This window comes from Rhodnius prolixus, unplaced genomic scaffold (assembly GCF_049639745.1).
Source record: "Rhodnius prolixus isolate KJV_2025 unplaced genomic scaffold, Rpr scaffold_1, whole genome shotgun sequence".
NCBI lineage: Eukaryota > Metazoa > Arthropoda > Insecta > Hemiptera > Reduviidae > Rhodnius > Rhodnius prolixus.
Window position 1 is genome coordinate 62,938,057 of NW_027411581.1, and position 23,025 is coordinate 62,961,081.

The following is a 23,025-nucleotide window of genomic DNA, read 5'->3' on the forward strand; positions in this document are numbered from 1 at the left end:
ACCTAACATTTCATTAATACTTAATTGATATTATTTAAGTAATTTTACTGCATTAATTTTCATTAATTTTTTTAAGAATTTATTAGATGTCACATACCCTTATGCTGGCCAGTTCATTCATAATAGTTATAATTGTGATAAAATGTATATTATATCTTCGTATAAATAGGTACTTTATTTTAACTCTATTCCAAATTATTCTTCTGATTTCTCTTTAATGTGCCCTTTATTCTGAAGTTGTCACATATACATGCATGTTAAATTAGAAAAAGACAAATTTAGAGTCGGCTACTGTTTAAATTTGAATCACGGAGGATTTAAAACAATATTTCAGTCTTGAATTCGTCTTACCGAAATATTCGAGAGCACAAATAACACACAGATAATAACAAGTAGATTATTCAACAACAATTATTCATTTCTCAATTGTAATTTAATTTAGTCCCCCTAATTTTACTTATAGTAAAATCCTGGAATAATTATCTGTCCTAAAAATATGCATATCTTATTTACTTTATATTACATATATACAACATTGTGGGAAGAACACCTAGATGGAGAATGTAATTGAAGAAAACTATATTATTTGCGATAAAGCCAGATAATTATTACCTATTATTATAAACGTTTGACTACTACATAAAATAACAATTACTTTAATCGAAGAAAGAACTTAAACCGACGATTTTTATTTCAAAATAAAAATAAATAAATAAAATCATTGATGTTTGTTGGTGTAAGCATTTTTTAAAAAAATTTATGAATTTTTTAGCCTCATATTTTTGTATTTTTTATAACGTTTTCTTTTTAACCTGTAATCAATAGTTTGATTATTATAGATAAATTGATTTTTGGCCACATTATACCAAGCAAGCAAAATTAACATTTGTCCTAAGTGAGCCTTAGAAAGGAATTTACAGCGTATGAACAGGGATAAACAGTTGTCGGTAACTACCGGGACTAGTCTTTAGTATGTTGGCTACAGGATAATCACCTTAATCCAGGCTGGGTAAGAGTTTACTCCTGCTAATTTTATTCCAGCATAATATTAGATATTTCATTTGAATTATAAAATTATTATATTTGTAAAGTGCAAGTTTTTTCAGAGGATGGGTCACGTTTTTGAAGTTTGTGCTTATTTCGTTCTCTTCTCCATAGTTCTCCAGCACTTCTTGTGGAAGTAGGGTATTATCTCACTCTGCCATTGTTGTACACAAATTAATTAAACTTCTTTTGCGGGAATGGAAGACCTGTTTAAGTATGGACTTGAGTAAGCATAGTTAGTCGGACTACTTCTACTGACTAAGTAGCTGAGAACATAGTTTGAAACTTGGCGTTTTTAGGAAACCAGATTTAGTTTTAGTTTGTTTTAAATCATCCTAATGTTCTGGATGCAAGGATGGATAGAATGATAACTGTTTTGTGATTGTTCTAAGAAGTAAGTTGGCCATCTTGAGGTTGAACTTTTTTTGAAATGACGGGAAAGTGAAAGATGAGAAAACTAAAAATCAGCTTTCAAAATGGAAACAGTTATAGGCTACTATAATTAATAAAGTGAAAAAGGCGAATATCGACTGAAAAGTTAAAAATGCAAATATCTTGGACACTATTGAGAATGTGGGACAAGGTGAATAGTATATTTTTTCTTGTATCATTTGAGCTGCTGAATCACCTCCCGAAGTTTCGCGACCTCTACACTGTGTATACACAACCAGTATATACTTTATAAGTAAATATATATTCATATAATTATATACTCACACTCAAAGCGTGTGGGAGCGAGAGAAAGATGGAGATACCTAGTTTGAAATCACAGCAGTATGGCTGATACCAATACAAAATGTAAATCTCAGTTATTACTTATTAATGGCGGCCGACAGGTGAAGCAAGGTCACCTACGGCTAAATCAAATATTCAGCTCCTTTTAAACAATTCTACGAAGTACATTTGTCAGTTCGCCACAAATAAAAGAAACATGTTCTATAGTCGTACATGCAAAAATTAAAATTTAATTAATCTATTTTAGGTTATTGTTCTTTTTTCATTCTTTTTATTCGGTTTTATATTTAATTTGTTGCACTAAATTAGTAAGAAATGATTGGACAATGACAATTATATATTTTGCTGAGGCTAAAGGACTTATTTAATGGCGTCTTGGAACCTTGGAAACCACTTTAAAAGGGAAAGATATTTGTAATGATTGGAGCAAGAGTTGGATTTCGCAAAAAAGAAAAATTAGATGGAAAAAGCGGAAATTAACGGAATTAAAAGATTAGATTATTAGTAAGTAAATTTTTTCCTATTTTTTCCGCCTATTTTTTCAGGCGGGGCTTAACGTCCAACTACCAATTAGGTGTCGTGGACGGAGGCGACTAGCAAACATACGTACTTTACTGTAAATTTCTTTTATTGGCCATTAAATAAAATCCCAGGCCTAGAGACCGGGGAATCGAACCCAGTACCACAATATATATTAGCTTCGCAGGTCTCGCCTCTAACCGCTCGGTGCCTAAAGATTAGATTATTATTAATCGCGAAAGTGTACAGAAAATTTCTTAGGAAAAGTGTTTACAGTTAACGGGAAAATGAAAAAAAATGCCCTGATAAATTATAAAGCTATCAATGAAAGTTGATCTACTTTTGAATGAGAGGATGACGTGTAATAAGAGAAGCTTCTACAATCTTCTAGAAAGAGTTTATGGCCGCCTTTCATTGGATTACGTAAAAGTGATTATTGGAGACTTTAATGCCATAAGGTGGATATTCAGACTTATTAATTGGAACGCATTAGTGAACGTGAAACTTCAAGTGGATAATTCAATTGAGGCTGGTTATAGAATTTACGGGGTTACCTTTGAGGATGGTTTGGGGACCGCAACTATAACCATTCTTTAAAAAGATCTCTCCAGTGGTAGTTACGGTTCCGATTTAACACCTTATCAGGTTATAATGATAGAATAGCTTATTCCAAATTTTAAAAAAATCTGTAAAGCAGACCTAACTTTGCTAATAGACAAAAAGGAAAATCTATCCAAAAGGTACAAAAATCTCCTTAACAAAAACTTACAGTTTATCCCCCTCGCATGGATACTTGGGTATCTCTAGATGGGTTTACGGGGACCATATCCTCAATTAGGCCCTTTTTTTTGGGTGGGTAGGGGAGGTTGTATTTTATCTTTTGCACTAAAAACTATTAGTTAAAAACCTGATGAACATGGAACGTCAAAAGGGATGTGATAAACAATTTCCAGGTAGATTTCGCAGGTTTCCCATGCGGAGATCACAGGTTCGAATCCAGCTGCTGGCCTTTTTTTTTTTTTTTTTTTTATCCTAGAAGCGACTTAAAGCTCACTGAGTTGTCTGTAACGAGAGATAAAATTAACTTTCCAATTCATAAATTTATTGCAATACTATTTTATAATGAATAATCCATTAATTTGCAAATGAAGACATAATAAAACTGGAATATGCAACAAATCTTTTTGAAATTTTTGCATCCATAAAATACATACTTTATTTTGTTGCCTACAGTAACTACAAATTTATTACTAAACATAATAAAAACTTTAAATAATATCCATTTCATTACTATTTCATATTATCACTACTTGCTTGAGTCCGTGTAGGCGAATATCAAATTGAAATAAGAGTATGATGTATTCATTATCTGTAAAAACAACAAATAGAATAATAATATTATTATTAATATTAAATTAAAACAAATTTACAGGAAATATCCTTTTTTAAAAAATGCAAATAAAAACATTTTAGGTCAGTATTTATTTCTACATTTTTTGGTGGCAGTCGAGCGGTTAGGGGCTAGACCCGCAATGCTAAGATGTATTGTTGGTTTAGTGGGTTCGATTACCTGTGTCTAGCCTTTTGATTTTATTTAATGGTTAATATGAGAGAATTTATAGTAAAGTATATTAGGCGGTTATAGGCTAGACCCGCAAAGCTAAGATGTATTGTTGGTTTAGTGGTTTTGATTCTCGGTCTCTAGGTCTTGGATTTTATTTAATGGTTAATAAGAGAATTTAAGTTAAATCCTGCCTGACAAGAAATAGGCATTACTTAACTTTACTATACTTAGATAGGGAAAATCCAATGGCCACCAACTGGATTCGAATTAGAATTGAAATTCGGTAAATACCCATGCGCTCGCAAAACGATAGCGCTATTTATCACTTACTCGTACTAGCTACTCACCGTTCCAAATGTTTCCATGTTGATCGGCGTCAGTCCGCCAGCGCTCATGTTTAATGGTCGTTTCAGTCTTTCTCTAAATATTAAGACTGACATTTTGCAACTTTTATTCCATTGCATCCAATTTGTATTGTACAGCTCATAAGATAATCCAGCGCTCTGCAAGTGAAAATTAAAATATTAATAATAAATATTGTGCAGTAGACTTTCTTAAATATAGTCCAGCGATTTTTCTGAATTCCACTGACCAGATCAGTTAGCTGTTGTCCTATCCAGCATATAATGAACATGTTTCCAATTTCAATCAACAGTAACTCCATAGAGAACAGCTGGGAGGCAATTCTGCCGACACCCTAATAACAATAATAATTAACCTTCAAGTGTGCTGATCTGCCGGATACAAATTAGACTAGCGATCTATGTCTAGCAATGGTAGTAGTTCAGTAGAAATTCCCTGCATGTGCAACTGGACAAAAGGTTCCATGAATGAGAGAGTTCAGTGACTTAGCCAATATTCCCCCCTCCCTACACTTAGTTTGTGATGAGGCTTACCATTCAGTAGTGCAGCTTATAAGACCCAAGGGTGGCTCAGAGCAGACACTTAGCGAAATCTGTGATGGCTAATAAAGTAGCAAGCTGAGACACCTCAAGGGAAATGTAAATTCAAAATTTAGGGCGGCCAAACAATGTTTTAGGGCAATCGCCTTAGCGAATAGTGTGACTAGCAATTTGACCTGTAAATATCGAAATATGATGCTATATCCGGACCAACTTTCAGGTTTACTCCATCATTAACCGTTACGGAAACCATGTTTTCTTTTTTTTTTATTTCAAACTGGTTACAAAGTTTAGTTTTAAGCTAATGCTACGTTTTATAAGTTTGATAATCGTATTTACTTACGGTTGATACAATTGAGAATAGAGACAACGCAATTACAGCTGATCCGACCATAAACGCCGCTGCGGTCGGCCATTTTGACAATGTGTACATAATGTCAAATGCACTGCAAAGAAATTTATGATTAGATAAAGTTTTTTTAGGGCAAAAACAAACCAGATATTCTGGCATTAGTAATGGACTTCTGAATAAATAAAAAATAAATACACATCCAAGTAGGCCTGACTGAAATAAAATAAAATTAATAATAATAGTAAGGCGCCATGGTAGCCGAGCGGTTAGAGGCTAGTCCCGCAAAGCTAAGATGTATTGTTAGTTTAGTGGGTTCGATTCCCCCAGTCTAGGGCCTTGGATTTTATTTAATGGTTAATATGAGTAAAGTATGTTAGGCGGTTGTAGGCTAGACCCGCAACGCTAAGATGTATTGTTGGTTTAGTGGGTTCGATTCCCCCAGTCTAGGGCCTTGGATTTTATTTAATGGTTAATATGAGTAAAGTATGTTAGGCAGTTATAGGCTAGACCCGCAAAGCTAAGATGTATTGTTAGTTTAGTGAGTTCGATTCCCCCAGTCTAGGGCCTTGGATTTTATTTAATGGTTAATATGAGTAAAGTATGTTAGGCGGTTGTAGGCTAGACCCGCAATGCTAAGATGTATTGTTGGTTTAGTGGGTTCGATACCCCTAGTCTAGGGCCTTGGATTTTATTTAATGGTTAGTATGAAAATTTAACAGTAAAGTATGTTAGGCAGTTATAAGCAAAGTTAGGTCTACCCGCAAAGCTAAGATGATTGTTGGTTTAGTGGGTTCGATTCCTAGTCTTTAGGCTTTGGATTTTATTTAATGGTTAATATGAGAAATTTACCGTAAAGTAAATGTCCACGTTACCTCATTTGGTAGTTGGACGTAAAGCCCGCCTGAAATAAATAGATATTAGTTTACTTTATTTACTTACTTTAATAATAATAGTAACAACATCGATACCCCAGAAAATTAATTTGAAGATTGACACCTTGACACCATTGGCATTTTAGACGTAAGTTTACAAACAAAGCACTCAACTTTTTGTTACAGCGATTCCCATTGTTCCTGCTTTACTTATAATTTCTTTAATCGATTTTTTAAGTCATATTTAATTCTTTCTTACATTAGATAGTATTTCCACCATACAGTAAAATGTGATATTTCGCCTACCTCGTCCAATATACCTAATTTGATCATTTGACCCCAAAACCCTGCTTGGAGAATTAGTCGATTACTTTAGTACGTGAAAATCCTCATTTAACGTGGTTCCATTTTATTACCGCACTTTGTGCATACATTGTTTGATGGAGAAGAATTTATTGTTATTGCTACCCGCACTCGTTCTTGGTCTAGAGCTCTAATATTTATTCACATCCTTTCACCTTTTAAAAAAAGAAGGAAACTAACTATATAACTTTTAAGACAAATATAAATTAATTCTCTTACTTACTGGCAAATTATTTTATGATGTTCAACATTCTGTTTAATGCACTTGTTAATAATTTTCATAAACTTTTCGTCTTTATATAGTTGTTTTAAGTTCTTTACTTTATTATTTCCGTTGATTTCTTTATATTGATAGAAAGCTCTGTTCTCAATTTCCTGTACGGATTCTTTCAATAGTTTAAGTTGTATAGCAATATCTTGTCCGTAGAAAATTAAGGCCAAATCAGCGCCAGCCACCACCGACGCGAGAAGTACGGCCATTATTACTTCCATGGTAAATGCTAGATAATGTAGTGCGTTATTATTCACTTCGAAAGGAAGTACTAGTGGAACCGGAAGCCTTGTGTAAATGCTGTTGATGTAGCTTTCCTTGATAGTGAATCCTTGAAGGTCGTCAATAATTGGTGCTAAATAAATGGCTGTAAAGGCGCAAAATAGATAATATAGAGGTAAGAAGATTAGTACCATTATCTTCATTTTTCTTATATCTTTCTTCCATTTAGTTGCGTATTTCGATTGAAATCCATCGCTGTAGATATAATAATTATTTGCAGCAATTCTTAGATAATCCACAAAGTCGGCTCTTTTCACGGAAAATTCAGTTAAAATAATCAAAACAACTATTGTAAAGCCAGCAATATGAATCGCCTGTGTTGTATTGTTAATATCGTTCTCCCATTCTGTTGCCGTGATTAGCAGAGTGATGAGAAAGAAAATCGCTAGTAAATAATAGACAATAAATTGTATTACTGAGAAGAGGCGCCATTTTGGACGTAAGTTTACAAACAAAGCACTCAACTGTAACATATAACTATATTCCTTCATCGCCTGAGCCAAAACTATATCATCAGTTTCAGCGTCAATTCTCTGGATGAACTTCATCGCTGTTATGTGTTATTACTGGGTCAGGAGTTCACTGGGATCTTTCTGTCTAGTATATCGCCATCACTCCTCAGTGACCCCTGGGTTTTTTTTGTAAATATTTTATAAACTAAGTTAGTATAATTATGGAAATAGTAATTAAAGTAATTATTTGGTACACCCCCCCGTCATTACATCTAACGAGAACAACTATAAACTTTTTAAATTATAAATTAATTCCATCACTTTCGTACATCGATTCGTCATTATTATTTTATTTCGTATTTTTTCACAGGTATTCTACTTAGAAATATGTTTATTTCATTTAAATACTGTTAATTAATATTTGGTTTATTTATGCGTACAAACTAACAACTATGTCGTGATGTTATTTCAGTTATTGAAATAAGAACCTCAATAAATATTTAAAAAATACAACAATAACACGCAATTTTTTTTTTTTTCAATTTAAGGTGCGTCATCTTAGATCAATTGTGCTCGGAGCTTTTTTTTCAAGGGCACTGCTGGCCTCCGGACAGTGTTCTCTCATCACAAATAACTGTCCGTTACAGGGCATTGAGCTGTAAAAAGCTCTTAGGAAGAGGAAATCAAAGGGACAGCAGCAAAAATCATATAAATACTTTTTAAGTTAAGTAGAGGATAACTCCCTTTTGAATGCCTAGACCAAACGATGTTCGACTGGCCTTGTATGCTGATGATGTCGCTGTCTATGCTTCGTCCTGGAGATTGGACACCGATAGTCAACAGGCTTACTAAGGCCATGTCCATGTATGGACCGATTTTTCACCAAGTGGAAAATAAAAATTGAACCCCCTTAAAAACAGAGGTTATCCTTTTCACTGAGCGCAGGCCGATCTTGTATCGACATGTCCACTTCGGGGTACGGATTGTGCGGTGGGCTGCCACTATCAAGTATCTTGGGGATATTACTGGATCGTGGGCTGACCTTTACCCCTCACATAAAGAACAGAGTAAATAAAGGCAAGGCCGCCATTCGAGAGCTATTCCCGATGTTCTGCAGGGACTCTAAACTATACCCAGAGAATGGAATGGCACTCCTCCTGTACAAGGTAGTGGTTAGGCCCATGTTACTTTATGCTTGTTCCTCCTGGTGTCTGACATGTCTATCCAATATCGCCTCGCTGCAAATAATCCAAAATAAATTCCTCAGGCTTTCGACCACTTCCCCCAGCTACACGCGTATTATAGACACACTCTAACACCAACATGGACTATGTAGAACACTACATCAAGTACCTCGCTACTGGTTTCTTCAGTAAGTGCGTATTAAGTCACAACCACCTATGCAGACTAATAGAGGACTATAGTTTGGACACGGTGCACAGCCACAGGAGAGTTAGGGATTCCCTGAGGTAGAACTTTCCTTAGAGGCTGAGGGTTTATCATTGTTTTTCCCCTCATTACTTACTTTTATACTTTTATATTCTGTAACAATTTATGCCATTAGCTGGAGGTTATAGTATTTATACTGGCACTTCTTATGTACATATGTACGTACATACCTTAAAATGTTAAATAAAGTTTATTCTATTCTATTCTATAACTCCCTTTTGAGTAACTTACGATGTGACAAAGTAAAGATTCTCTATTCCGGAAAGTGCAGTGGATAGAGAGCCCACCAAGGGAAGGGACTAGCTCAGTGGGTACTGGATTCCCTTTCTTCTGGTTTCAATTCCAGGCTGCTGGCCCCTAGATTTTCTCTTCGTAGGAGCTTCTTAGAGCTCACTGTCTGATGATGGGCAGTGTTGCCTATAACAAGAGAACTGTCCAGAGGCTGGAAGTGAACTAAAAAAGTTCCTGGTGTTGCTTTTTCCCCCTGTTTTATAACGATTTAATGGTATTTTCGCATACAAGACTCCCTTACTAACCTAACAACAAGTTATTGATTAAAACAGAAATTAAAAATTTCAGGTTATCCAGAAGCACATTCTTGTGATGAGGTGGTGCAGAAGGTAGCAGACACCGACAGATTGACGCAAATATTGAACCCCCCACCAATTATTGGCTATTGGGTATCGGAAAGGTAAGGAAATATCTTTTCAAGTATAAAAGATCTTTACCTGTTTTATGATAGATGGATTTTAATGGTTAGCTTGTTACATTTTTTCAATAATTGTCACTTTTAGGATTTTTTTCCACAACGAATTTGCTCCAGAAAGGTCATGTTCTAATAGCTGGAGAAAAAAAGCACTTTTTTTTTAGCTTAAATTTAGTGAGAAAACGTAATTGAACAGTATAAATTTAATGAGAATATTGAATTTTCAGATAATTTTATCGCAATCGGTCAACTGAAACTAATTTATAATATTTTAAAATAAAGTTAAACGCCGTTTTTATGTTTTTTGTTTTTTTTTTAACTAATTAAAGAATTTTTATTTGTTTTTTTTAAAATCTTTTGATTACAGAATAAAATATTTAGTTTTAAATTAATTTTTGAGTTGTACTTCAGCTTTACAGAATTACGGAGTGTTTTAGGCGCCACTATAGCCGAGCGGTTAAGAGACTAGACCCGCAATGCTAAGATGTATTGTTGGTTTAGGGGGTTCGATTTCCCGGAATCTTGGCCTTGGATTTTATTTTTTGGTTAATATATCGTAATTATAGTGAACATTTTAGTGTAGAGAACATAATTAGACCCTCTAGAGGGTCCGATATTTTCACGTACACCTTTATATTGATGTCCTAAATGGACGGATACTTTGAAACTCTGGTATTCATTTGTACTTCGTATGAAGCAAAAACTGCATAATTCGTAATGCTTAATATGAGAACTTTATAGTAAAGTATGTTAGGCGGTTATAGGCTGGACCCGCAATGCTAAGATGTATTGTTGGTTTAGTGGGTACGATTCTGCCTGTAGGATTTTATTTAGCAGTTAATACGAGATATTTATAGTAAAGTATATTTGCGATTCTGCTATACTGCACCTGATTGGTAGTTGGACTTAAAACCTGCCTGAAAAATTAGGCATTACTTCACTTTTTTTCCTCAAACATTTTAGAGAAACAAATTAAGATTTATCGAGCAAACTAATGGAAATGGTAACTTATATATTGTAAAGTTTTTCTATCTTTTTACTAAAAACTTTACTTACACAACTAATGCCTGCCACTAGTTAATTTAATATGTGGGTTTAATTAAATAATAAAACTCGCTAAATTGGTAAGTAATAACCTGATTTATTCACACATTAACATTAACATTTACTAGCAACTAACGCTATTCATTACAGTTACCATTTACAACAGTCACAACAGTTTACTGTTACTTACTCACTACGTAACGCCACAAAACTGTTCCACGACTGACCACTGGTCCGCACTGCACCGAATTGCGCTAGGCTCAGCTGCACTAACACAGCTCTACTCACTAACTGACAACCGCCTAACAGCCAGTTAGCCAAACTCCGAAGCACTTCGCAACACTGACTCTCTCAAGAACTGTCACTTCCAAAGTGTCTCTCCAAACTAACTTTCCAAGACTGACTCAAAACTCACTCAAAGACTTCACTAAAAACTCTAAACTCTAATAACTCACTTCTCCAGCTGTGTCTGCCTCCTTTTAACTGCGACTGCCCCACTCCGTCTGTGTCACGCCCACCGGCTGGTCACTGGCTGAGGAAAACACATGCTGCCACCACCCCAACTGGGGCCGCCCTCTTCCAACCTTCTGTCACACTCAAACTCCGTCTGCCTTGCTCTCACCTGCCGCTCATTGGCTGGAAAACAAATACTGCCACCACCCCCAACTGGGGCCGCCTCCTCCAATTGTCTGTCTCACTCCTACCTGTCAATCACTGGCTGGGAAAACACATACTGCCACCACCCCAACTGGAGCCTTTCTCTTAGCTGGCTTTTACACAGCGGTGGTCCGTTACAGGCTACGGTCACTAAACTCCTACAACAATCTAGCCCTTTCTCCTCTTGCTCAGGTAGAGACCGGCCTTTTGTTTACACAGTGTCGGCTTGTTACCGACTTTGGTCGCTTAACCCCTAGAACAATCTAGGCCTTTCTTTTTCGGCTCAGGTAGAGACCGGCCTTTTGTTCACACAGTGGCGGCATGTTACCGACTTTGGTCGCTCAACCCCTAGAACAATCTAGGCCTTTCTTCTCTGCCCAGGTCAACTTCGTTACAATATGAACAGCCTAAAAGAGCACAGCAAAATATGCTGTAGCCTAAGTAGTTGTTTGCCTCCTACATTTCAGAGTGCCTGAGTCACCAAAAATATGAAAGTAATCCTATGGTACAATACATATTGGAAAGTGAAAAAAAGAAGACACTAATCTTAGTGACTCTTAAATCCATAAAAGTGAATCATTGTGAAAGTTGAATTCTTTACATGAAATTCATAAATCAATCCTCTGATGATGGATGTAAGACAGTAACAATAAAACATGTGTACTGCAATGGATTTTCCAGAAATGGTCAAGGTTGGAACAGGATATAATCGTGAATGAAATTACAAGCTTTTTTTTCTTCTCTTTTTGAAACACTTAATTATTACTTACCCAGAACCCATCTAAATCATTCCTAATTAGAGATTAAATGGTTGTTAAAATACTTTATGGTCATAATGTTTCTTTTAGTATTGCAAAGAAAAATTAGTCGAAATGTATTTTTTCACAATCTTTTAATTTTTCGCCATAATTGTTTTCTTAATTCGTTTTTAATTTCCCCTAGATTTTATTGCTTGTTAAGTAGTTTTTTAATTACATCTAATATTTTATGATTTTAATTGAAATTAAATTGTTATTTAGGCATAGAAATTTTAGGATTATTTATTTCTCATCTTCAGGGATTTGAATTTTTTTTTTTTTTACTTCAAACTAAATGTTAAATTTTATTTATTTATTTTTAGGTTATATTCAGTATTTCAAAATTGGTAAATCGCTAGAAGTTGAAATTATATTATATTTCACTAGGTCATCAGAGGATGTAGGCGCTACGGTAGCCGAGCGGTTATAGGCTAGACCCGCAATGCTAAGTTGTATTGTTGGTTTAGTGCAGTGATGGGCAAAGTACGGCCCGCGGGCCAACTCCGGCCCGCGAAAGTATTTAATCCGGCCCGCCGAAGGTCTATCGACATGGATAGTATATGGCCCGCTATAATTACGTTTTGACGGTCGAGAAGTATAAAGTAGATTCTACTTAGTAGAATAATAGATGCATAACCTATAGGTGAAGCTAAACTAGCCGCGTAGTTACACAAGTGTGTAATGCTGTAATGTTTTTATAATATTATGATTAAAAGCTTTAACACAAAAATGCATTTTTTCTATAATTCTGGCCCTCCTCTAGAATTTCTTAAACTTTGTGGCCCCCCATTAAAAAAAGTTTGCCCACCACTGGTTTAGTGGGTTCGTTTCTCTAGTCTATGTCTTGGATTTTATTTAATGGTTAATATGGGAATTTAATAGTAAAGTATGTTAGGCGGTTATAGGCTAGACCCGCAAAGCTAAGATGTATTGTTGGTTTAGTGCAGTGATGGGCAAAGTACGGCCCGCGGGCCAACTCCGGCCCGCGAAAGTATTTAATCCGGCCCGCCGAAGGTCTATCGACATGGATAGTATATGGCCCGCTATAATTACGTTTTGACGGTCGAGAAGTATAAAGTAGATTCTACTTAGTAGAATAATAGGACAGATGAAGGCAAGGAGTTCCATAGAGAGGTAGCACGTATGAGGAAGGACTTGTCAAAGGATGAGGTACGGTGAGAGGGAATATAAAGATCAGATGAGCGAGATCTAGTGTTACGGGAATGGATGGAGGATTTAAACTTAAGGAGTTGAAAAACTGAAGTTGTATTGTTGGTTTAGTGCAGTGATGGGCAAAGTACGGCCCGCGGGCCAACTCCGGCCCGCGAAAGTATTTAATCCGGCCAGCCGAGGGTCCATCGACATGGATAGTATATGGCCCGCTATAATTACGTTTTGACGGTCGAGAAATATAAAGTAGATTCTACTTAGTAGAATAATAGATGCATAACCTATAGGTGAAGCTAAACTAGCCGCGTAGTTACACAAGTGTGTAATGCTGTAATGTTTTTATAATATTATGATTAAAAGCTTTAACACAAAATGCATTTTTTCTATAATTCTGGCCCTCCTCTAGAATTTCTTAAACTTTGTGGCCCCCCCATTAAAAAAAGTTTGCCCACCACTGGTTTTAGTGGGGTTTTCTCACAAAATTTTCCAATAATTTTTTTTTTCTAAATTTGATCGTCCGATTGCGTAGTTATCTTACAAGTTTTATTTATTTTGCAAGAAAATTCTATTAGGAAAATTGGGGTTGTTTAGGCTTTTCCCTAAAGTGCTGTTGTACTGCCTTGATTTTTCCAATTTTTTTTTTGGAAAGATTTTCACGAAATAATTTCTTATTATTTTCTTAAAATTTGATATACCAAATCGTGTATAAATTTTGATTTATAATTTTTATTTAGAAAACATTTTTTCCCAGAAACATTGGATTCAGGGAACTACTTGGAGAAAAGGGTATTTTGCGTGTGCGGGTCGTATTGCGTGTAAAGTTTCATTTTAGTGTAATATATGATTCTTCCAAAACCTCTATGAAGTTAATAAAAAAAAAAAAAAAAAATGAAAAGTTTGAATTTTGACGAAAATTAATGAGAAAAGAACCTGGCGAGAAGAGGATGGTTTTCAGAGAATCGTGGATTAATCGCTCCTGATTTTTTTTTGTTGCCAGCCGGAAGTCGAGGATACAGTATTATAGCTAAACAAACACAAGCACTAAGATTGTAATATCAGGATATCACTGGTATCCACAAATTTCTATCGGAAAATTAAGAAAAATAAAGGTTAATTTTTTTTCATTAATTTAAAAGATGTAAAAGTAAAGTAATTGCCTATTTTTACAGGCGGGCTTTACGTCCAACTACCAATTAGGTGTCGTAGACGGAGGCGACTAGCAAACATACTTTACTGTAAAGTTCTCATATTAACCATTAAATAAAATACAATACCTATACAACACCAGGATTCGAACCCACTAAACCAACAATACATCTTAGCGTTGCGGGTCTAGCCTATAACCGCCTAACATACTTTACTATAAATTTCTCATATTAATCATTAAATAAAATCCAAGGCCTAGACCGGGGGAATCGAACCCACTAAACCAACAATACATCTTAGCATTGCGGGTCTAGCCTATAACTGCTCGGCTACTGTGGCGCCTAATTTAAAAGATGTTAAAGATAATTTTTTTTTTTTTTTTTGGTGCAATAAGTTTCCTTCAACTCTTCCTTCATCCTTAGAAGTTGAATGGGGGTGGGGGATGGAGGAGAGGGAATTATTGTTAACCAGAGAAAGCAACAAAGTGGCAACCCTTTGATACCTTTCTAAATAAAAAAAAACAGCCCTTTTTCTTCTGACCCTTATCAAACTGCACTTCATGCCACATAACCTTCATTAATCACTGCTTCGTCCTTGGGCCACCAATCTTACCTGTAGATTACTTCCAAGAAGATAATTTAAAAAAAAAAAAAGAAAAGTTTTTCCATCTATTAATTTCTTTACCTATACACTTGAATTCAACGCCATAATAGGTTGGCGTTTAATATCGCCATACAAATCAATGAATTCATTATTGATTCTTCATCATTTAGATTTCCACTTTATTATATTAAAAATTATTATTATCATAATATTTTATTTATTTTAATTTGTCGTATTAACCAGAGTGCATTCGTATTAAATAATGCACCACCTGAAGTAGACAATTTCAGTTGGAATATTTAATGTAAGCCGTATGTAAAGAACAAAAAATAAAAGATAAGAGAGAAATGGAGATAAAACTTTGCACGTATTCCTTGCTTGGTTAAATTACTTTTTCCTCTCTTACGTATATTATGACGTCGGGTGTAGGTGAAATATTTGCAGAAGCTCACAATATAATTTCTGTCTGTATTCTGGCAATCTGCAAGCGGTGAAGGGGAAGCTTGCTTGGTCTAGTTTACTTGGGAACATCCAGGAGTAAACTGTTTAATTTAGGCTCCACAGAGGAAATGAGCACTCCACTTTTGATTATGATCTTACTAAACGAGGCCTTCCTCCTGGTTGGGAGATAAAAATAAAAAATAATACAAAAAATGAGGACGCATTCCGTTATCAATTACATTTCTGGGAAAGCAAAAATTAAAAAGTAATCTCGCCGACTTGTGCGCATACGTTTATTAATGTTTAAACAGTGGCGTAGCTTTCAATTTGAAACTCAAAGGCTGAGTCTACCCAAAATATTTTACGCTAAACAATTTTTTTTTTTTTTGCAACTGTAATTGCGCCTTTTAACGAGTAAATCAAATGACTTGCGTGTCAGTTATGAGAGAAATTACACCTCCATCACTAGCTCTCCTTTGAGTCAATTATTGAACTGCACCGCTAAGTAAATCGTAGGAATAGTTAAAGATGACGGATGGCTGGTCAATTATACCTCGAAATACAATACCTCGACACTACATGAAGAAAATTAACAATAAGACCACCTTTGTAACCGATCCTTAGACAGCTCTACTGTATAATTAACAGACTTCACTCAAACCTCAAAACCACAGAAACCACACACTTTAGACACTACTCTACATTACAATAGTTACACATCTAGAGACAGACACCTGCCCAGTCTGAATGGAGGCTAATAAGGTAATCAATAATTAAACTATCTACAACTCTTTCAAAAATTAAGCACTAGTAACAAGTAATGAAAATAAAGTAATGCGTGTTTTTTTTCCAGGCTACCTTACGTCCAACAACCTAAATCAGATGTCGAGGACGGACGCGACTAGTAAACATACTTTACTATAAATTACTCATTTTAAATATTAAATAAAATCCAAGGCCTAAACCGAGTATAGAACCCACTAAACCAACAATACACCTTAGCATTGCGGGTCTAGCCTATAACCCCTAACATACTTTACTATAAATTCTCTCATATTAACCATTAAATAAAATCCAAGGCCTAGACCGGGGAATCGAACCCACTAAACCAACAATACATCTTAGCATTGCGGGTCTCGCCTCTAACCGCTTAACATTCTTTACTGTAAATTTCTCATATTAACCATTAAATAAACTGCAAGGCCTAGACCAGGGGAATGGAATCACTAAGCAGCGATACATCTTAGCTTTGCGGGCATCACCTATAACAGCTTCGGCAACGCACTAAAAGATTTGTAGATGACCTATATACATATGGAAACTGGAATAAATTTCCAACTGGGACAACCAACCACTTGATAATAATTTAATCTTAAATTTCTACAGATTCAATCCGAAATTCTCTTGTAGAGTAATAGTAAATGCTCCCTTTTACGTTTCCCAAATTTAACCATCCACAGAGATATTAAAATTCTTTATAGGAGCCCGACTATGTTATAGAAAAATCTTACCAATCCCTGCATTTCCAGGTTAATCCCTTGGTTTGCCACCTCTAATCAAATGACCCTTCTTGGCGATGAAAACTTCAGTTGCCTCGTGATTTTTTTTTTCTCGAAAAAATGAATGATGAGCGCATTTAGCTCAGCAGTTAGAGTTACTGCTGGGGTTAGCTTCACCCCTAGGAGTGTACATAGTGCATTTGGGGTGCATTCAGTGCAATCAGTATTACTAATAGAATATTACAACTGGACATGCTTGCAGCTATTTTGAAATTGTTACATTATTATTATTTATTTTTTAACAAAAACTTCCATAAATCTCTGGAGAATTTGGGCTAGTTATTGATTAATTTTTTGAAATTTCTTCATTTAAATATCTTCCAAATATAGGGAACATTACCTGATATTGGTTTTGGAGAATTCGGGCAATTAACAGGAGGGTAGTTTAGGAGAATTATTGATTGATAGTGAGAAGGAGCAATACTGATCTGGTATTCAAATAGAGTTCCAAGACCTGGGGAATACTTTCAAAGAAATTAGCATATCAACAGTCGCCTAGGCATGATCAGCTGAGGAGGTCGTTATACATTATTGAGTAACTAAGAGGTTACTAAAACCTTGCCCGCCCCCCACAAATTGTCATTTTGTCAAAAAGTAATTTCTTTGTAGGGATTTTGTTCAAATCTCTCCCAATTAACAACAAAAAGAACTAACACAATATGAATAAAATTATAACAAAAATAAAAGTAGAAGTACGAAATTGAATTTTTCATGTTAAAGAGAAATTGAATTAATGCTTTAAATCATCCAAAAAGTAGTATCAACATGTGAATTCTGGGTCCAAAAAAAATTACCTGCATAACTCCAATTGTAACAACAATTAATTGTATCTCCTTAGATTTTATCCACCACAGCACGCTTGTAGCACTCTGGCGGGATTTTCTTCATCCATCATCAAAGTTACATTAATCAGTTTCCGGCTCACACTACACTTGCTGACTGAGTGAGGAACGTTACACGGTGTGTATGTGTTTGTAGTCCAAAATGTTTATGAACAGTAAAACGTTTTGCCTATTTTTTCAGGCGGGCTTGACGTCCAACTACCCAATATTAGGTGTCGTGGACGGAGGCGACTAGCAAACATACTTTACTATAAAGTTCTCATATTAACCATTAAATAAAATTCAAGGCCCTAAACTGGGGAATCGAACCCACTAAACCAACAATACATCTTAGCATTGCGGGTCTAGCCTATAACCGCTTAACATACTTTACTATAAATTTCTCATATTAACCATTAAATACAATCCAAGACCTAAACTGGGAATCGAACCCATTAAACCAACAATACATCTTAGCTTTGCGGGCATCACCTATAACCGCTAGGCTATCGTGGCGCCGTGGACAGTAAAACAATTTTATAAGAATAAAGAATACTTTTTTTTGGGGGGGGGGCCTATGCCTGTGGCCATTAGCCAACGATTCAAGAACAGTATGTTCAATATTTAAATTTAACTATCATTTCCACTATTAAATCATTTAAGCTTACACTTTAATACATTCCTCATTAATAAATTCTGTTAATTCTTCACTTGTGGATCTAACTTCCTGTATAATGTTAATATAATTAAATGGACTTTTTATCTTTTTTTGAAGAGAGCTGAACAGTTTGACTCTATAGCTACTATATTTTTCACATTCCATTAGAATGTGCTCCAGATCGTCAAGTGTACCGCATACTGTACATACATTAGTATTAGCTCTTCCTATTCTATTTAAGTATGCACCACAGAGTCCATGATTGGATCTGATTCTATTAATTATCCTGATGCTTCTTCTATTTAAATTGAGGTCAAGAAACCAAGGTTTAACACCTACTAGGGGATTACTTTTCTTATAGAAAACTCCTTTATCAATCGAATCATATTCTCTCTGCCATTTATCTAACATCCTAATCCTAACGATTGGTCTAATATCCGTAATTGGTCTAATAAAGAATACAAATTAATGAAATGCTTGAACAAGTTACATACATTTTAAATACATGGTATAAACACGACGTTACCTTCCTCAGGCCGTCAGATGTGTATAGGAAGATAAATGAAGTCGAAATCTCTACGCCAAACTAATCAAACACTGATGATGGATGAAAGTTCGAAACCGATTAGAGATACATGGATAAAATCAAAGATATTATCTAACCCTGCAGACCTAACCACTATGTTAATTTGTGACTTATTAGCAATTGTAATTGGTTTTAGACGGTGGGTTAGCTTAATGCTTAAAGATTAGTGTATCTTCTATTCTGGCTGTTGGGGTTCTGAGTCAGAATAGAAGACACACTAACCTTAACGCTTAACACCTACCATGTAAATGCAATTACAATTGTTGATAAGTGTAAGTCGAAAGTTTAGCAACACAAAAAAATGACTGAATTCGGTATTAATCATACCAATATTTTCATGCTAATATGTAATTTTACTGGACACGTTTAGTAATCCGGTTTAACAGATTTCAGCCTAACAGTACCGGAAGCAACAAGTGTATCAAATCGGAAAATCAAGATTGATTTCTTTTCCTTCGACTTTTTTTTTTAATGAGAGTTTCCATTGCCGGAGTAAACTCTTTTTCTTAAATTAGACACGTCACACACATTTCTTATCGGAACTAAGTTAAAATATAATTTAAATCAATAGCCAATCTTATCTTGTCAGCTGGCTGGAACCAGCTTTGTACACCCCGAGGGATATCGCTGTTTTTGTTTAACCTGTCAATAGTGTGCAGAAAAATTGAAAGCGGAAAAACATGGTATGAACATGAACCGGAAAAATACAAGACTAAAACAAATACAGCTAGAGGAAGTAATTACTATAGTGGAGAGCCATGATTGATGCGAGTTGTTATTTTGGGTGTACATTCAGGTAGTGGCAGTACCACCGGTTTGTTGTTACAGCGTTTGTTATTGTTGGATGCACTGCGTGACAGGTGCGTGGAGAGTGAAAACAAAATGAAACAAAAAAAATGCCTAAATCCTGAAAAAAAATCATCTCCTATCTCTGAATTTCTTGCTAGCAAATTAGTAATTTTTATAACTGTAACACTGTTGTTTGTCATTGTCTTTATTATTTAATTCTTATTAAAAGAATTATTTAATTCTTTTTAATTTTATTTTTTTGTCGCTGTTGCAATGAAGGTAACACAGCTAAAACTGCACTTACCCCATCATGCACGCATTTGCGCATGAAGACGCTCGGAGAGATAAAGATAGCCAGTGGTAACTTACTCTCTCTTTAAACTGAACTGTTGTCCTCTTAACTTGAAAAAAAAAGAAAAAAAAAGTAAATCGCAAAGGTTATTAATCTTTTGTAAGGATCATCTGGTAAGATGCGGGATGATAGGTCATGGACCAAGGATTAGGTTTATGGAAATGTTTGTGACGGGATTAGGCTACTAGATAGATACATACGAAAGAAGTCGGAAAGATTTCTGGCGTTAGTAAATTTGTAAACATTAAATAGAACATTGGCCGCAGAGTTTTAGATTGTATAGAATATAGTCTTTGAAGATGAATGATTGGTTGAACCCTAAAGTTCAATTCTGTATGCCCAGATAGGTTTTCAAAATGAAGGTATAAATAGTAGGCGCCACGCCACGATAGCCGAGCGGTTAGAGGCTAGACCCGCAAAGTTAAGTTGTATTGTTGGTTAGTAGGATCGATTCCCGGTCTATTCCTTTAATGGTTAATATGAGAAATTTGCAGTAAAGTATGTATGCTAATCGCCATGGTAGCCGAGCGGTTAGAGGCTAGACCTGCAAAGCAAAGATGTATTGTTGGTTTAGTGGGTTCGATTCTCTCGGTCTAGGCCTTGGATTTTATTTAATAGTTAATATGAGAACTTTATATTAAAGTATGTTAGGCGGTTATAGGCTAGACCCGCAATGCTAAGGTGTATTGTTGGTTTAGTGGGTTCGAATTTTGGTCCAGGGCCTTGGATTTTTATTTAATGGTTAATATGAGAACTTTATAGTAAAGTATGTTAGGCGGTTATAGGCTAGACCCGCAAAGCTAAGATGTATTGTTGGTTTAGTGCGTTAGATTCCCCGGTCTCTAGGCCTTGGATTTTATTTAATGTTTAATATGAGAAATTTATAGTAAAGTATGTTAGACGGTTGTAGGCTAGACCCGCAAAGTAAAGATGTTTTGTTGGTTAAAGTTACTAACTTTTGATAACCAAGCTGTAGAAGGTGCAGTAGCTTATTCCTATCCAGCTCAATAAATGTAAGTTGTATTATTCTTGTTTATTATTTATTTATTATCTTCAAAATAAAGTGGCCATGACGCTTTTGTGGAAATGTTTTATTTGAGCTTCAAAAACTTTTATTTTTCTTTTAACTCTGGAAATGGAGGTACAAATAATAGGCGCCACGCTACGATAGCCAAGCGGTTAGAGGCGAGGCCCGCAAAGCTAAGATGTATTGTTGGTTAGGGTTAGTGACGTTTTATGGGTTGGTGATTTGGTTGACGGTAACTTAACGACATGTCACTGATGTTGATGTGATGGGGGACACATGATGTAGTTTTTCACTTGAAAATGTTGATACTGGGGGGGGGGTACCAATTGGTGAAAGACGACAAATCCGGGGAGCGGAAGTAGGAAACCTAAAAAAGTAGGATTATTTCTTGATTCATGAGGGGGGGGGGGAAATTCAATGCTGCACATTTTCGTGAAAATCGATGTTGTTTCCGGCCACCTGTTTTTAGTTTCCTTTGCTCTGTACTAATAGTTTGGGTGTACCTGATCTCCAAATGTTCACAGATTTTAAAAGGATATTTATCTATTGCAGGCTTATCTAAACAAGAAAGGTTAGATCTTTAAATAGTATCTCTAAAAGCGAAGATATAATATTTTATCTTCTTTTCTCTTAATTTAAAGAATAATTTAATTGCAGATGTTAGTGGGCAATTTTATTCACGACATAATTAAATTTGGCGAGTTACTTTATTATAAAAAATAAAAAAAAAAAAGTTTGACTGTTACTGTAAAACAGGAAATTTCTGTGACCGGAAAACAAAAGAACGCCCCCAAATAAAAATTAAAAAAAAAGAAAAAAAGTAGACCAAATTTGCTGAGCTATTGTAACTTTTAATTAGATTTACTTACTAAATGACAAACAGCCAACCTGAAAGAAAAGATGTCAGAGTCTTATTAACTTCCGTAAACTTGTTAATAATAAATTTTAAGAAAATTAAATTTCCTAAATCAAATTTCTTTTCTAGTATTTTTATTATTCAAGTTTTCACAGATTAAATTACGTATTTAGTGAACTGCTTTAACTGTTTTAGTGAATCGTACACTTCTTCTTTTTTTTTAATTTTTGGTTTTAGAATTTAGTGAATTGAGTTCATTTTAACCAGTGACATTGATTCATTTTAACAAAAATTTACCAAAAAGTAACACATACAGAAAAGATTGAGTAATATAACACAGTTTGTATCTATAATGAAGAATTCGGCTGGAACACTGGAGTAGCGTAAATGTGCAAGTTAAGTGTACAAAGTAAAAGTAAAGTAATGCCTAACGGGCTTTATACACCCAGCTGTCTAATTAGATGTCGTCGACGGAGGTAGCAAACAAACGTTACTGTTAAATTCTCATATTAACCAATAAATAAAATCCAACGCCTAGACCGGGGGAATCGAACCCACTAAACCAACAATACATCTTAGCATTGCGGGTCTAGCCTATAACCGCTTAACATACTTTACTATAAATTTCTCTTACTAACCAATAAATAAAATCCAACGCCTAGACCGGGGGAATCGAACCCACTAAACCAACAATACATCTTAGCATTGCGGGTCTAGCCTATAACCGCCCGGCTACCGTGGCGCCTCAGTGTACCTAACATATCCAGTAATAACTAAAAGTGATATTTACCCATCGAAATATTATTTGAAAGCCTACACGTTAGAATTAAATATATAATATTATATATTATATATATATATATATATTTGTAGTTAATGTTATAAACGAATTAATATGCAATAATTTTGAATTTTTTTAATTTTTATTCGTAAATGTTCCAAATATTTCACAAGCGAATACTCAGTCAAGAAAATACGTATGTATTCATTAGAAGTTTCTAAGCTGTA

The 23,025-nt window shown here is 35.1% G+C and overlaps 2 protein-coding genes across 4 annotated transcripts in view; one reads left to right on the forward strand and one right to left on the reverse strand.

Annotated features, from left to right (window-relative positions):
* The window catches only part of LOC141446080 (protein APCDD1-like), a 460,040-nt gene that overhangs the window by 243,210 nt on the left and 193,805 nt on the right, over positions 1 to 23,025 (forward strand). For 2 of the 3 annotated variants that reach the window (XM_074112483.1, XM_074112482.1), the window contains exon 2: positions 9,385 to 9,496. In XM_074112483.1, coding sequence (XP_073968584.1) covers positions 9,385 to 9,496 — 112 coding nt within the window. Of the gene's footprint in view, positions 1 to 9,384; positions 9,497 to 20,886; positions 21,148 to 23,025 lie in introns of those variants that run through there. The other variant, XM_074112484.1, reaches the window with a different exon arrangement.
* LOC141451585 (odorant receptor 4-like) lies at positions 3,154 to 7,508 on the reverse strand. The gene is made up of 5 exons (XM_074123043.1): positions 6,575 to 7,508; positions 5,108 to 5,210; positions 4,455 to 4,559; positions 4,210 to 4,365; positions 3,154 to 3,667 (listed from the first exon to the last, which is right to left on the reverse strand). Exons 1-5 carry the CDS (start codon positions 7,450 to 7,452, stop codon positions 3,605 to 3,607), a joined length of 1,305 nt encoding a protein of 434 aa, XP_073979144.1. The 5' UTR covers positions 7,453 to 7,508; the 3' UTR covers positions 3,154 to 3,604.